This window comes from Phycodurus eques, chromosome 1 (genome assembly GCF_024500275.1).
Source record: "Phycodurus eques isolate BA_2022a chromosome 1, UOR_Pequ_1.1, whole genome shotgun sequence".
Classification (NCBI taxonomy): Eukaryota; Metazoa; Chordata; class Actinopteri; order Syngnathiformes; family Syngnathidae; genus Phycodurus; species Phycodurus eques.
In genome coordinates this window covers 22,440,330-22,456,571 of record NC_084525.1, presented here as the reverse complement: position 1 = coordinate 22,456,571, position 16,242 = coordinate 22,440,330, and the positions used below count along the sequence as shown (strand labels likewise).

At 39.9% G+C, this 16,242-nt stretch overlaps 1 protein-coding gene across 1 annotated transcript; it reads right to left on the bottom strand.

The window, feature by feature from the left end:
- Positions 1 to 194: 194 nt before the first annotated feature.
- LOC133405973 (transmembrane protein 47-like) lies at positions 195 to 15,942 on the bottom strand. The gene is made up of 3 exons (XM_061683101.1): positions 15,664 to 15,942; positions 5,783 to 5,923; positions 195 to 4,362 (listed from the first exon to the last, which is right to left on the bottom strand). The coding sequence occupies exons 1-3, from the start codon at positions 15,890 to 15,892 to the stop codon at positions 4,184 to 4,186; spliced, it is 549 nt and encodes a 182-aa protein (XP_061539085.1). The 5' UTR covers positions 15,893 to 15,942; the 3' UTR covers positions 195 to 4,183.
- Between the last annotated feature and the right edge of the window lie 300 nt (positions 15,943 to 16,242).

Below are 16,242 nucleotides of genomic sequence, written 5' to 3'. Positions count from 1 at the left end.
ATAGTGTTGCATTGCATTGTGGGAAATAATGGGCGAGCGCACTTGCTTAATAAATCCAGCAGTGGGAAGCATAGCGCAGCTTGAAGTAGACTTCAAGGGTGATAAATGGTACCGCTACATTAGCGTTGCAGTCGAAAGAAAGAAAGAAAGAAAGAAAGAAAGAAAGAAAGAAAGAAAAGAAAGAAAGAAGAGAGAGAGAGAGAGATATCCATCCATTCTCAGTGCCGCTTCTCCTGACACGGACAACCATTTGCACCGTCACTGAGTGACGTTACTTAGTCACTTACTGGCAAGTTACTGTTAAATAATAATAATAATAATAATAATAAAGCAGTCAAAAGGTGTGAGGTGTGATGTATGAATTGGATTCTGGAGATATGCACCACTTGATACATTGCACTCATACACCAGCTGCGATTCATTATTTGCGCAATACGAGTTGATTAGCTTACCTGAATCGGGAGACGCTGTGAAGGCACTAATTGTCGCTGACCTCTACAATTAGCTAATCATTGGACGTTTGACGTTACACAGTATAAACAGAGTTACTATATATTTTGTTCATCAATGTTTGATGCAGCTGATTAGTCACACAAGGAAAATGGGAGCTCGTTTGACTTGCGGAAGTAGGCCAAATTGAGTTCACACTTGTACCAAATACATTCGATATGTCACCATGTAACGGTTAGCTTAGCTTCGTTGTTCTTCTTCTTGTGTTATTTTATGGTGGTTGACAACAAAATTTAAGGTGCATTAGCGCCACCTACTGTTATAAAATGTATCTCAGGCATGCCTAACCTATTATCCCAAATAAATTAGTAATAAATACAAATAAACATAACCATACTATATATCCTAATAATAATTGTCCTCATATTCTTTTCCTCACTCATACGCTTCTCTGTCACTTCCTATCAATTATTATCCCCCATCCATCTTACTGCTTGACTACTCATCTGTCGCTGAAGTTTGTCCCTTACCTCCTTCCGTTTGAAACCTTCCATCCATAGGTGATGTACTGCTGCTATAAATATCACAGGAATTATTTCTGTTTTAGATTTTATATCAGCTGTTGCATTGAATACTCCTGCCACGAAAGTCACTAACGTTTTCTTTTCTACTCACACCGCCTCATCGACCTTGCTTTTTCTGACACTTCCCACTTATTGCACCCTGCCCCCTTGTTGCCCTCCTCTCTTCCTATCATCTTTACCGCTTCAGCATCAGATATTTTTCCTTTCCCCCTTATTTGCTCTATCTCTGCCACTTTTTTCATTTTCTCACATCCCCAATATGCTGCACTATGATCCCCTCCACAATCACACTTGATTCTCACCCCCGCTCCCCACTTGCCATATTTGTGTTCTCCTCCACACCAAGCACATCTCATCTTCTCATTGCGCTTGTTAGCCACTTGACCAAATCCCTGACATTTAAAACATCTCAAATATTTTGCAATAAATTCCCTCACTTTGTATCTGATACATCCAATGTATACCACCTCTGGAAGTTCCTGTTCCTCAAATTCTGTCACGACCGTTTCTGTCTCCACTTTGTGTACTCCCGTATTCATTCGTATTGCATTTTCCCCAAAACTATTTCACACTTTTATGTTATCGATCAGTTGTTTCATAGTTTCTTATTGGTACGCCAGAAATCACCCCTTTACATCCACTTCCTCTTTGTGCTCCCACTCGGACTACTTTACTCACGCTAACATTTCCACCACATTTATTTTTTCCACCAACTCTTCCCCACACCCTATTAACAAGTTCCCATCACCTAATATATTTCCATATTTCAGCTCTCCCACTTGCCCCCTTAGGACTTTTGTTTGCTTTAATGGATCCATGCCCTTAAGCCCTCCTTCGCTCTCAAACCTCACGACTACATTCAAAATTCCTAACTCCTGTACTTCCCCTTTCTTGACATCACTACTCGCACTCTCACAATACAACCCTAACGAGTCTGTTTTCTTTCCTTCTCTTACTGACTCCCAATTATCCTTCTTCTTCTCAATTCCTTCCCTAAGATTCATTCTATTGCAACTATAATTCTATTCTTCACTCGTCATTGTCTCCACTTCACCTCCCAGCACATCTCCCGACCATAGCTCTTTGGCTGACTTTCTTGGCCTCTCTTCTTCTTCTTCTCTCTCTTTTTTTTTTTTTTTTTCAATTTCACTTTCCTCATTTGGTTCTTTCTCAATCCATGTTGCTCTTTCAACCTACACCCAGGCCCACAGTCAACACAGGAAGTGAGCAAAACTCATTCATCACACACCTAGCTGTCCCTCTGTTGCACACAACCCACAGTCAGGGTTTCATGAAAACAAAGTACAAAATAAATGTAATGCAAGAGTTAAATAAGACACACATTCAGCGAACTACGGGTAACATGAGCACACATTATTCATGTTACGTTAATCCTTATTGTTCATGAACATTAAGGATGAATGTTTTACGGCAACATTTCAAGATTTCATGGTGAAATGCATGCTGAGAGCCCAACAGCTTCTGCTACAAAATACAGTAAGTCTCTGTGTGACGTCAACCAAAATCCCATGATGCAGCGCAAATAGTTAATTACTGAATAATCACTGTTAAGTCTTTTACTGTATGCTATGTGGTAAATAACTGTATAATTTTCAGGAATGTGATGCGGGCCGTGTTTAAATGTAATGATTAAAATATGAGGCGGGCCAATAAAAAAACAAGCAGTGAGCTGCAAATGGCCCCTGGGCTGGACTTTAGACACACCTGATGTATGAAAGCGCTTTTACAGCCACATTCTGCAAACAAAGTTTATTTTAAGACATGATGTAGCATGGACATGTTTTGTAAGTCAGTCATTAGCTGAGCTTCTTTAGCACACAAACATATCACTGTCCTGTTTTTACGATGAAATGGAGTAACCATTCTTATACATCTGAACCCCCGGTCTGTTGGAAATATCCAACGTCGATCTACATCATCACAAAGCACACACAAGAGATGTTCCTCGGTAGCTCAACGGTCTCACAAGCTGTAGCAGGAGTGACTACTCCTGTTCGGTGATACTCTACCCTCTTTGTCCATGACCCACTGAGCTCTACAATCTGAGCTGTGGCATCTCTCAAAAATGATGAAGGTGATGAGAAGGACAATGTGACATGAGCCGTGACTTATGGAAGACGCCTGTCATCTCCAGCAGCTGCATACAGTAAAATAAAACCAAAATTCATACCTAGTGTTGTGTGATGTTAAAGTCATTAAAATATAAGCACTTTGACATGTTGTATTTTTGCAATGGTATGCTTTGAAGAGTCAAAATTGTCCTTTTGGCCTAAAGTCAGCTGGGATAGGCTCCAGCTTACCCACGACCACGATGAGAAACAATTGGAAAATGCATGCTTATTAAATACAGTAGGATTGCCAAGGTAGCTCAGTTCAATATTTACATTGGTCTGTAGTTTTCTTGTATCCATCCATCCATCCATCCATTTTCTATTCATCTTATCCCAGCCAACTTTGGGGGAGATGCGAGGTACACCCTGGACTGGTTGCCAGTCAATCGCTGTGTTTTCTTTTGTACTTCAGCAATTTTCCATCTATTGAAATCTGGCATTGTTTCTTATAAATCGAACAGAACCAGCTTTCTATATGTCACAATTGCGTTTTTAGCATCCCCAGCTGATTTATTTCGCGCAGAAGTTTAACATGAACGTGTGCGCAGTTTTGTGACAATCTGACAAATTTTAAATCTAGCGGACCTTGAGGAAATTGACGCGCGCAGTCCGGTCTCACGTTGAAGACGGCGACTAATCAATCATAACAGCTCTGTGCTTGTACCCTGCGGGGCTGCTACGGTGACTGACATGTGAGCCAAAAGAAGAGATGACAGATTGATTGGCTGAGAGGTATTCCCTGGATTTGTGATGATGATGATAATATATAAAAGTGGGTACAGTTTTTTTTTTTAATTCTTTTCAGATATGGATTATGTCCAGTTGAGTGAATGGATATGTTGGACGGTACGCTACATGTGAATCATCTTTCCTGATTAGAGACGACAGTGTAAACTTGTGTACAACAATCTTTAAGAGCTCTTGGGAAATGAGTTACATGTCTAATGCACCCAACCTCCCCCATCGCTTCTCCAACTCCCCTGAAACCCTCTCCCAGCATTGATGGGTGAATGGGAGCTAGTAGTACTCCCCGTAGCTTTTGGGGTTGAGGCAGTAGAGGACGCCCCCGCCGAAAGAGAAGATGGTCCCGCCCCAGGCCAGGCCATAGCCCCAGTTGAACTCATGGTAAATCTTCAGGTTGATGCTCTCAATGAACTTGATGGGGTACAGCACCAAGCTGCAGGCCTGTAGGACCACTAGAGAGGAGACATTGTTCTTTAAAACAACACCGGTCAAGTGAGAGGGACTAAGCGCTCAGCGGGAAATAATCATGTGGATAAAACTACCACTTAAAAGAAATGTCAGGAAATGTTCAGTTTCATAAAAACATTTGCACGGTACCTAATAGTTTGTCATTACCATCTGTCAATTCTGACTGATAGTGAGGGATGTAAAGAAGGACAGAAAATAAACAATGAGGGAGAAGTGGGAATATTACAAGAGAAAAAGAAGGAATAGAAAGAAGAATGCAACGCGATGCCCAATTACTAATAATATAAATGATCATAGAAAATAATACCATACCAAGTAAGTACTGAAATAAAGCATCAGTTGTGCTGCGTCAATCATTTCGCTCAGCGTACCATTAAGTTGATAACTTGCTTCTGAGCAATTAGCAACACTGCGGTATGCTAATCAGTAAATAACCCGTTTTATGTTTTTGTAGCCGGGTGGCATGGAATCAACACTTTTATTATTTGTTGTGTTAACATCTGGATAGCAAATTGTTTTCCTGCTTTTAATAGTCAATCAAAATGCTGATCCTTATCACTTCTTTATTGAGCAGATTGTTAACCCTAGTTGTTTGTTGTGTTACAGTTCAAATTATCTAATGGGTGTTAATTATTTTAAAATTGACATTAGTGTTAAAGTACACATCATCATGATTATTACTATTACCAATATTCCTTCGCATTCCACAGCCCATATTAAACTCCGGATTACTGCTTTTTTGCACCTGCTAATCAATAGTTCGCTCTAAAGAAAAAGTTGTATCTACTCTAACATGCATATCAGAAAATAATTTAATATGCCAGTATGTTATACATGCAAAATGACTGTAAAAGAATGTATCTATTAGGTTTTTTGAAATGTTTCTATTTTAAATGATCATAATTCAACTGCAAATGTATTTTATATTTTAAATTGGGTGACATGTTGTCTTTTAAATTGAAGACAATGTTAAAAATAATGCTATTCTTTTGTAAGTATATGTAAATCACTGGGAGGAGGGGACGCCATGTAAAATCACATCTCGGGGGGCCACATTGGGTTGCAAGGAATGTAAGAAATGCTGAAAGGGTGCAAAGCGAGGAAAGAAGAAAGAAGGAACCAGGTAGGTAGTGAAGAAATAAAGGAACTGAGTAAATGTAGTGCTTATAAAATGGAAGGAAGAATGTATGAAGGACAGAAAATAAGATGCAGGGAGAAAAACAGAGAGGGAGTGTACTGTAGATCTGTATTTGAATGTAGGATGTGCAGAAGAGAGTTTGTGCTCATATTAAAGCTAAAATATCAGCTTCAATTTGTGCATCTCAACCACAGTTTTTAAAATTCCGCAAATGACTAGTGGCAACCTTTGACCTGGGAGTGTCGCTGTGACGTGTGCTTACCCACCTGTGGCGAAAAGCATAAAAGCGACAGGTCTGTAGAATCGCCACCTGGTGCCGATGCACACGGCCACCAAAGCCACCAGGAATGACATCAGCACCAGGGCTCCACCTCCTAGCAACAGTGCCAGTGTGGCAACCTGCCAGTCTAGAAAAAGAATGGACGGAGGGTGGAAACAGCAAAACAAAGAGCAGTAAGTTGCAATAGAGCAATTGTAGCTGTTGAAATATAAAACACACATGAGCCAGGTCCTTGAGGGAAGATGACGACGATCTCATACAGCAATCATGGATGTGGATCAAAGACAGTCAGGTTAAAGCAAATTTATTGTCGATCAGGCCAATTATGACTTAATCAATCTGAGTCACAAAGATCTGTTCCAACTCGAAACAACCTGAAAAGTCTCCCCATCTCACTTCTGTGACCAAAAGCAACAGTAAAAATCTAAACTTTGAATCAAATCCACCGTTTATTATCTATGATCCCATTTAAAAGTTTTATAATTTCACTTTAATAACTTGTTATTCTAAGAATAAAAAAGAAAACAGAATAAGTCTACAAATCCTTCAGAAAAAAAACACATTTGAAGAGGGATTGGACGTACCCAACTTCAGACATCGTTATCTAGCTACCCAATTACAATACCTCATCAAATGAATACACCTTAATGAAGAACATCCATCGTGGCTGATTGTGAAAAATGGAAGGTATGATGATAAATATTGTCAGTACCCCATAGGAGTGACATGAGTTGAAGGAGAAGCAGAAGTGGATGAGGTTCAACTGTTCAGAGCAATGAGAACTGTGGAAGGGACGGACGGAGTAGGTGGAGGAAAGTGACAAGAGTGATCTGTGACAGAAGAGGAACAGCTGAAGTAAAAAGAAAGTTGAATATAAAAAGTCTACACACCCCAGTTTAAATACCAGGTTTTTATGATATAAAAAAATGAGACCAAAATAAATAAAAACTTTTTCCGCCATTAATGTCATCTATAAGCTGTACAACTCAATTGAAATTGCGTTTTTAATCTTTTTGAGAGGGGAAGTAAGAATAAACAACTGAAATAATGCGGTTGCACAAGTGTGCACACCCTCCTAAAACTGGGATGTGCTGTGGCAAGAATGAATCACACATGAGAGTTGGCACACACCTGCCACTATTTCAAGTGTTTCTGATTAATCCCAAATCCCAAGGCCCTCCTCCCCCAACCCTTTTTTTTTTTTTTTTTTGCTTTCTGGTAGAAGCCCGAAGGTTGTGTGCTAACACTAACTGCAAAATCGGACTGTTCATAATTCCCTTGACCTTCACTAAGCCTGCATTCCAGCTGAACAAAAACAGCCCCAAAGCATGATGCTGCCACCACCATGCTTCAGTGTAGGTATGGTGTTCGTATGTAGTGAGCAGTGTTATTGTCCAGAAAAAGCCTAAACAGCTAGAATGTATTTGGGGTTAATCAGAGACACTTTATATGGTGGAAGGTGTGTGCTGACTCCCATTTAATATTAGTTTAAATGTGACTGGTGTGATTAATTCAGCCAGAAATAGGGGGTACATACTTGTGCAGCCACATCGTTTGAGTTGTTCATTTACATTTACCCTCTTGAAAAGATTAAAAACTAAATTAAGTTGTATGGGTTATAGGTCACATTAATAGTGGAAACATTTTTGAAGTGATTTATCTTTGTCTCATTGTTTTATACCACAAAAACCTGACATTTGAACGGAATTGGGGGGGGTGTAGACTTTTTATATCTAATGTAGCTGGAGTTAGAGCAGAAGATTCAGAGGACAAGGAGGGATGGAAGATGATGCTGTGGCGAACCCAAATAGGGTCCATCCCAAAGGAAAAGAAGAATGGATGGATGAGTAATAGGTTACTCTTCCCAGAATGAACAAATGTTCAAACAAACAATAGTCAGCCATTTCCTAATTTTTGTGATGTTTGCATTCCTGGGTTAGGGAATTGTACCCCAAAGCTAGCTTCTTTCTTTTTCTTTCTTTTGTCCTAGCAGTGAAAGTGTGTAGAGAGTTGCTCGCGGGGAGCTCGCTGTATCGTCAACAAATTCATCAGTTAAATTTGAGTGACATCAAATCTAATGTCGAAGTGATCTATTGAGATGATACATGGGATTGAGTTGAAGATGGGAGCAATCTCCTCCTTAAATTTAGCGATCATCTGATAGGCATCTAGTAAGTAAAACAAAATTATGTCTGCTCGCGTGTAGTCAACCAGGTGGAAGTCAAGGGTAATAAGGACGTAGTCAGATAAGAGAGGATTTGGGGAAAATACTGTTAATGTTCAGTATTAACGCCATATGTCAGCACAAGGTCAACCGTATGATGACAGTAACAGGGCTCCATCAACTATCTGAGAGAAAGTAACTAGCACTAATAATGTAATTGCAAATGAGTTTAGGCTATCATTTTCAGTTTTCATATTGCTATAATAGAGTCACTGATGGTGTAGCGGTACACTCACCTGACTTTGGTGCGGGCAGCGTGGGTTCGGTTCCCACTCAGTGACGGTGTGAATGTGAGTGCGAATGGTTGTCCGTGTCTATATGTGCCCTGCGAATGACTGGCGGCCAGTTCAGGGTGTCGTCCGCCTTTCGCCCGAAGTCAGCTGGGATAGGCTCCAGCACCCCGTAACCCTAACCAGGATAAGCCGTAATGAAAATGGATGGATGAATAGTGCTATAATAATGCTTATTTGACTAACAGGAGGTTCATAAATATAAATATAATAAATCTAAGAGTAGACAAGCACATAAAGCCATGGAAATGACAGGAGAGGGAGGAGAAATAAAGGAATTATTTGAGGATGAAGAGGCAGAAGGTAGACTAGATAAACTTAAAAAAAAAAAGAAGGATGGATGCACGGAGAACAAAAAAGAAGGAACGGTTGAAAATGCAACAAAAAGGAAAGAAGAAATATCATCAAAGAAGCGGGAAATTAAGGAAAGGAATGACAAGAGAGAAGGGAAAGAGGACAAATGAATAGGAAGGATGCGGGACATAAAATAATTAAAGGGATTGAAAGGAAAGGAGCAAGGAATGATATGAAAGTGGGAAGGGTGCACGCAGTGAGACAAGGAAGAACTGATGGAGAAAATGAAAGAAAGTTAGAAAAAAGGAAGGCTGCAAAGAAAAGTGTGAAGTCGTAGAAAGATATAGAGAAATAAAGGAACTGAATACAGAAATGTGCACCAAAGCACAAGTACAAAATGAAAGACTGTTTATATGAAGTGCTTGAAGGCGAGGTAGCAATACAAGATGAAAACAGGGGGGTTACAAGGGCACAGCGAGGGCAGCGTGAAAAGAGATGACGGGAGGAGAAGACGGGTGGAGGAAGGAGATGAGAAATAGCTGAGGGAAAGGTAATGAAGAGAGGGAGCACTTAGTTCACTTAAGCTGACAAAAAGCCTGCAAAAAAAATAAAATCTTTGCTCGCCATACTTATATATAGTGGGCAGGGTGGCTTGATGTGCACTTAAATAGCACACAGACCTTGTTCCATATTCCAACATCAAGATCCAGTTTGTGCTGTTCCTTTCATCTTTTAGCAACCTACAGTATATAGAAGCAAGCCCAAAGCCAAGATGTGTTGAAAGGGAGTTGAAAAAAGGAATACAGAACTGATTTTCACTCAGCAGCAGTTTCTCAACATTTTCAAGCCATTTCTGAGGGAATTGACACCAGTTTATTCTCATAATTTTAGATATGTTTTAGCAATATTTAAAGTATGCATGTTATGTTGTTTTTTTTTGTTTTTTTTTTTTTTTTTTAATCTATACTCTATTTTTTGTCTTGCTGAAATTAGCCCATCTCATGCAAGTCAAGCAAACTGTTCACCTAAGAGTGGGCCTGAAATTTTGAACAGCTTGCTCGTTTTCGCTTATTTTTAGAAATAGACAACAATAGATTAGGGCTGCAGATTCAGTTGAAACCAGATGTTTACATACACTACATAAAATGGTTTTTTCTTTCTCACTGACATGAAATCAGACTAAAACGTCCATGTTTTAGGTCAAAAAGTATTGCCAAAAGTATTTCTACTGACTAAAGACTGGATTTTTTGGGGACTTTCTTCAGTCAGAAATTTACATAGCGTAAGATTACTACACCTTTAAACAATTTGTGAAAACCCAGATAATGATGTCATGTCTTTGGAAGCTTCTGACAGACACACCTGTGGATGTATTTTGAGTCAAACCTGAACACACTGCTTCTTTGCGTAACATCATGGGAAATTCAAAAAGAATCAGCCAAGATATCAGGAAGAAAATTGTGGACATGCACAAGTCTGATTCATCCTTGGGTGCAATTTTCAGATGCCTGGAGTTGCCACATTCATCTGTTCAAACAATTAACTGTTTATTCATGATGAGCATCGTTGTTTGGGGGGAAAAGCGGTAAGCTTGCAAGCCCCAGAACACAATCCCAACTGTGAAATACGGGGGTGGCAGCATCATGTTGTGAGGTTATTTTGGTACAGGAAGGATTGGTGCACTTCACAAAAAAGACGGAATCATTAGAAAAGAACATGATGTGGAACTACTGAAACAACGTCTCAAGACATCAGCCTGGAAGTTAAACCTTGGGTGCAAACAGATCTTCCAAATGGACAATGAACCGAAGCATACTGCCAAACTGGTTACAAAGTGCCCTATGGACAACAAAGTCAAGGTTTTGGAGTGGCCAATGCTCAACCCTGATCTCAATCCTATTGAAAATGTATGGGCAGACCTGAAAAGTCATGTGCGAGCAATGTGGCCTACAAATTTGACTCACTTAAAGCCTTTCTGCCAGGAGGAAAAGGCCAAAAATCCTGCCAACTATTGTGAGAAGCTTGTGGAAGGGTATCCAAAACATTTGACCCAAATTATACAGTTTAAAAGCAATGCTACCAAATACTAATGAATTGCATGTAAACATTTGACTTTGTGTAAAGTAACGAAAAATTGCCCCCGACCCCCTCAATAAATAAATACATTATTATCCCGGCATTTAGCAAATCCAAATCATTTTGGTAATCCGAATTGATACCCTACAATAAATTCACTTGGGTGTTTAATTTCCCACTTGATGGGTGGGCAGGCCCTCCAGGGACCCAACTATTTGTATTTGGAAAGTACATTTCCCATAATGGGTTCCCTTCAAACAGGGAGATAAAGGGAGAATGGAAGAGCAGGGAAAAAAATAAAAAAATAAAAAATAAATGAACCCCCTTCTCGTTCAAACGCACAAGTCAACTTTAACAACATAGTCACTACACAGGCCGTCTTTGCTTTAAGACTGTTCCGACATAAGTGGGTTCAACGTTACGAACTAGTGCAATGAACTAGTTTAAGCAGAAGCATTACAATACATCAACGCGGCACAATAAGATATGCTCAGATGCCGCAGTACAGGACTAACTGTTTTTCATTTGATTGTTATATACATATTTTATGTGGTTTGAATATTTAAAGTCGTGAAAGTCGAAATACAGTACACAAATATTTACAGTAATTATGACTTACTGCGTTAACATAGCTAAACAACGTGTTCCGACTTCTGTACAAATTCGGTTACATAAACTGAGGAACCTCTGTACAGTAAAAATTGGTTTGATATTTTCAAAATGCACCCAACTTTTCCCTTTTTCCTCTTATTTTCTTATCATTTCTCCTGCTGAACATTTGAACAAAAGCACGCTGTTTTGGCTGCTATAGTAAAATCAATTACGCTTCTGTTGCGTCATCAATATGAACGTTAGCCTGACCAAATACCACTTCAACATTCATAGCAATCCTATTTTCATATTACCTTTAATAATAGCTGAATGTAGCACCAGAAAGTGCCTTATTAAAGGAAGCCGAATGGTGTAGGGGAGTTAAAAGGAGGAAATTAGAAAAAAACAAACAAGAGAGGGTGTGTTGGGAGCATATTTTCTGTATGCAAATAAATGCAGTTCTGAAAATAGCCTACAAATGCAGTATCTAAACAACGTATTGCTATTTATTTGAACCTAACCATGCACACAAGATGTCATATGGAAACATAATAAGGAGAATAGCATCTCTGTCATTGTCATGGTGACGCGGCATCACGTACAGACATTCTTCATTGCGTTCGTCCCGCTAGCATTGCCGTTAATGTTCCCGGTTATTTTCTTTTCCTGTCTGTCTGCCACAGCTGAATGCAACATCAGTTCCCATTCCATCTTTGGTTGCCACAAATAGAAACAGGAATCTCTGGAGGCTTGGAGGGTCTCTGCTGGACAGGGGAGGGGGCTTGACCAGAGGGGGATGATTAGAGGAAAGGAAAGGAGCAGATTGAATTTGAAAAGATTTTAAAGGGCCAGAGGTTTATTTGCTGGCTTGTCTACAATATTTCAAGGCCGGGTCTAGGTCAGATTATGGTGCTGGTAAACCATCTAAGTTGACAGGAAGTAAAATAATCTTTGTGAGATGGAAAAAACGGCTGACCAATAAAGGAAAGAAATGGGTCTGAAATAGTGGTCGCTTTTGTGTGTGCATCAGGCACAAAGGGAAGGCTTGGCAAACATTGTCTGATCATTTCTTTATATGGCACAGCTTGGCACTGATGAATGCACAAACACAACATGAGACGTCAAGGCAGATCTGTAACAAAAATATTCAATATGCCTTTGCACTTGCAGTGTATAATGTAGTCAATGTTAACTAAAGCCTCATATAAGTTTTTGGTTGAGTGTGAAGATAAGAACGAAGACCTTGTTCCTGTCTCTCTCTGCTTAAAGACAAAGTAAGAAGTCTGCGATTGGATGGAAGGACTGCATATAGTTTTTTTTTCTGATATTGTTAGAACAACTGTCCTCATTCACGTCCATAGCAGCTCTAGAAAAAATACCATCAGTGCCAATTCAAAGATGAGCAGAAACTGCCAGCGAGGTCGCCAAGGGTGCGGGCAAATCGCAGTGAGCAACTTCCAGTATTTCTTTAACATCCAGATGAGAAGAACCACATAAAAGGGAAAGAGGTGCAACGACAGAGAAATCAAAGTGTGACATGAAATATTCAGCTAGCCGTAGAGGAGGCTGTCCAGAAATAGGTCAGCCCAATACGGTTGCCTAATATTGGCGCGCACGCACACACACAAATGATCCCAGCAGCAGACATTGCACATTAATGGAGTCTTCAGGTAGCTACAGTGGATGTTATCATATGATAGAGTAATTGTAGAGTAGTTATGGGCCCAACGGTGTTCTTGCAATTAGTCACCGGCTCCCACTTTGCAGTGGCAGGAAATAATAACATTATTTTAATAAATAGTAGGCCCGAGCCAACTAAAATGGCTCACGCACAAACTACTCTCCTGTCATGGACAGGTACATTGCAATAAATTAGAATATCATAGAAAAAGTCATCACACACACACACACACACACACAAATGATTTCAGTAGTTCCATTCAAAAAGTGAAACTCATATAGTATTGTACATATTTTTAAACACATTGGAAAATCTTAAGCCTACAAGCATAACTGCCCAAGCCATTGTTTGTGTTTTCTCCTTTCACTGTGGTTCAGTGAAATCCTACAGATTTGGAAATGATGGCTTTGTAACACTTTCCAGATTGATAGATATCACTTACACACGATTGCTTCATTGTAGACAGACCGATCAGGTTTAAGCACTATAAAATGCAGCTGGTGAGCTCAGCTGTCTTTCTGATGTTGATTAAATTCTCTAAATTTAATCTACTGTATTTTTTTTCATTTTTTTTTTCATTTTACTGTAATTATAACCTACGCTAGTTACAGTGTTTTATATTTGTCTGATATTTGCTGAGCTTACAGTACTATGCACACTACTGTAGCAGCTTGAAAACTGGGGCATGTTTTGTTGTGATTCTCCACGTGGACTAATTTGGGTATATGGAGGGAAATAAATAATATTTTCATCAGTCTGCAGCATTGGTCTTCTCTAGTGTTTGGTGACTTTCTCTGTGTACTTCACTTACACTCCTCTAAACACTGAGAAATAGAATTGCTAAGTGTTTTAGGTAAGCAAGACAAGTGTGTAAATTGTGCAAACAACATTACTGTAAGTCATGTGAAACGTGTTTGTTTCAGATGGCTACAAAATGTTTTTTTTTTTTTATAAATTGGTGTATAGTTTTTACAAGAGTGTTTCATTTTGCAAAGGATCTGAAGTATTCTGCTACTTGTGTGTGCGCTAGTGTGAATTGTGTGTGGTGTTTTGACAAAATGAGCCCTGTTTTAGAAATCGTGTTGTAGCAATCGGAGAATATCTGTAAGTGATTTCTTGATTGAACAGGTCTAAAGGTATTCTGGCCTGGGTGTGGTCAGTGAAAATGAACCAAAAAGTATGATTAGCCACAGGTAATTAATGATTTAACATAACAAGGGGTGGCATTCCTTTTTCATACAGGGCCAGGTGGCTTTGAATTTTTTTTTTTTTTTTTAAATAAAATCAACATTCAAAAACTGAATTTTAGGTTTCCTTGGCTTCTCTTTGTCTGATTTCTTTGATGATCTTAAATATTAAAGTGGGGAAATGATGCAAAAATATAGGAATTTAATAATGGGGCCAATACTTTTTTACAGCATTGTATATACTGTTTGAGTTTCACTTTTGGAGTTGAAATACGGAAATAAATTCAGTTTTCAACAATATTATAATTTATTGAGATTCAGCTGTATGATATATTCAAGTGCTCTGTGTAAATAATTAATTGAACAGGGCTTAATGTCAAACAGCTATTAATGTACATCTACTTATCGAGAAGATGCAAATGTTCCAGTATTAAGTGCCCCTTTACCACAGTTTTTAAAGTTTAACAAACTTTTAGTGTTCTTTTCTTCTTGAGCAAAAGAATGAGGAGAAAAACCCCATGACTCCACTCATGTTGTCTGTTTCTTGGTAGGAATTAATTAGTTGCTTTTTAAAAAAAAAAAAAAAAAAAAAGGTCTCAGAGGAGGTTGGAAAACTTGCTAAATATAGCGCCTGAATTGCAAAAAATTGCACTTACTGCGCTTTTGTAAACTATCTCCTCTCTGCTCGCAGCCATGTTGTTAGTGGAAATACTGCATGTCAGCTAGCAATGATAGATAAATACGTTTTATTCAACATTCCCAAAACATGCAAGTTAGGCTCATTGAAGACTAAATTGTCCTTCGGTATGAACGTGAGTGTGAATGGTTGTCTTTCTCAGCATATGCCCTGTGATTGGCTGTCAACCAATCCAGGGATGTACCCTGCCTCACAATAAAATAATCTGACATCCTTTGCAGTGGATAGGCTCCACGTTACCCATGACCCTCGTGATGAAAAGCAGTAGAGGAAATGTAAGGATGATTTCAACGACGTTCCTTCGATGAAACAGGTCATGAATATTCAGGTTGAAACGTCCAAAAATATGAATACCCATGGCATTTAGTGGCGCACATGCTATAGTTACAGTATGATTAATTGCCGTTGGGATTATTATTATTTTCTATACCACTTATAATCATTAGGGCGGTGCGTGCGCTGGAGCCTATCCCAGCTGTCATTGGGGGAGCTGCGGGGTACACCCGTGATTGGTCGCCAGCCAATCGCAGGGCACATATACGACAAACAACCATTCACACCCACATTTGCACTTATGGACAATTTAAAATCATTTATGAACCGAGCATAAGCAAGCCCACAACAGCAGGTGAGAACATACAAACGCAGATTGGAACCCCCAACCTCAGAACTGTGTAATCACTGCCCTGTAAGACCCCAAAAAGTTGAGGAACCCCTGACCAATGTAACCATGCTTGTAAAAAGAAACGTGAATAATGGTGATAGTAGAGCTCGATGCATTGTTGGAATGTGCCAGTGTACCTAATGAAGTGCCCGCCTCCTCTCACCTGAGCTCAGCGTGGTGTGGCACTGCCACTTGTCGCTGCTCGTCGGCTTCCAGCAGGACTCCCACAGGGACAGGTAGTAGTGGTCGTCGGCCGTCACCCACGCGGGACTCATGACGGCTCCCACGTCCAGGCACAGCGCCAGGAAAACGCACAGCAGCCCGACCATCTTGAGCGGCGTGAGCGAGGAGCTGCTCGCCGACTCCTCCGCCTCGGTGACAGCAGAGGACATGGCGGGGGATGCTGCAAATGAAAGACGACCGAATAGGGTGAGTCCCGCGGGCCGGACGGGACGTGCTTCCTCGTGGGCGTCACTGGAGCTCGACAGGCCAACCTGGAGCCGATGACGTCACTGTAGAACCCAGTGATGGGAGGGAACGATCGAGGTAAAAAAAAAAAAATACTTTGTGGCGATCCTTGAGTTGATTTTTCAGGTACATGTATTTCACTGAAGTCACGACTTTTTACTTTTACTCCTTATATATTTGAAAACAGACATCAGTGGGTGGGAGGAACGAAGTAAAAATACTTTTACTGTTCTGTATCTACTTCGACCCCTTTTGTACTTTTACTAACTACGGT

What these genes read in the sequence shown, in the direction of transcription:
- LOC133405973 (XM_061683101.1), bottom strand. Translation starts at nt 15,892, where the DNA reads ATGTCCTCTGCTGTCACCGAGGCGGAGGAGTCGGCGAGCAGCTCCTCG. An exon ending in CCACACCACGCTGAGCTCAG is followed by an intron (nt 5,924 to 15,663) that starts GTGAGAGGAGGC and finishes TTCTTTTTCTAG; the next exon opens with ACTGGCAGGTTGCCACACTG. An exon ending in TTTTATGCTTTTCGCCACAG is followed by an intron (nt 4,363 to 5,782) that starts GTGGGTAAGCAC and finishes TCTCCTCTCTAG; the next exon opens with TGGTCCTACAGGCCTGCAGC.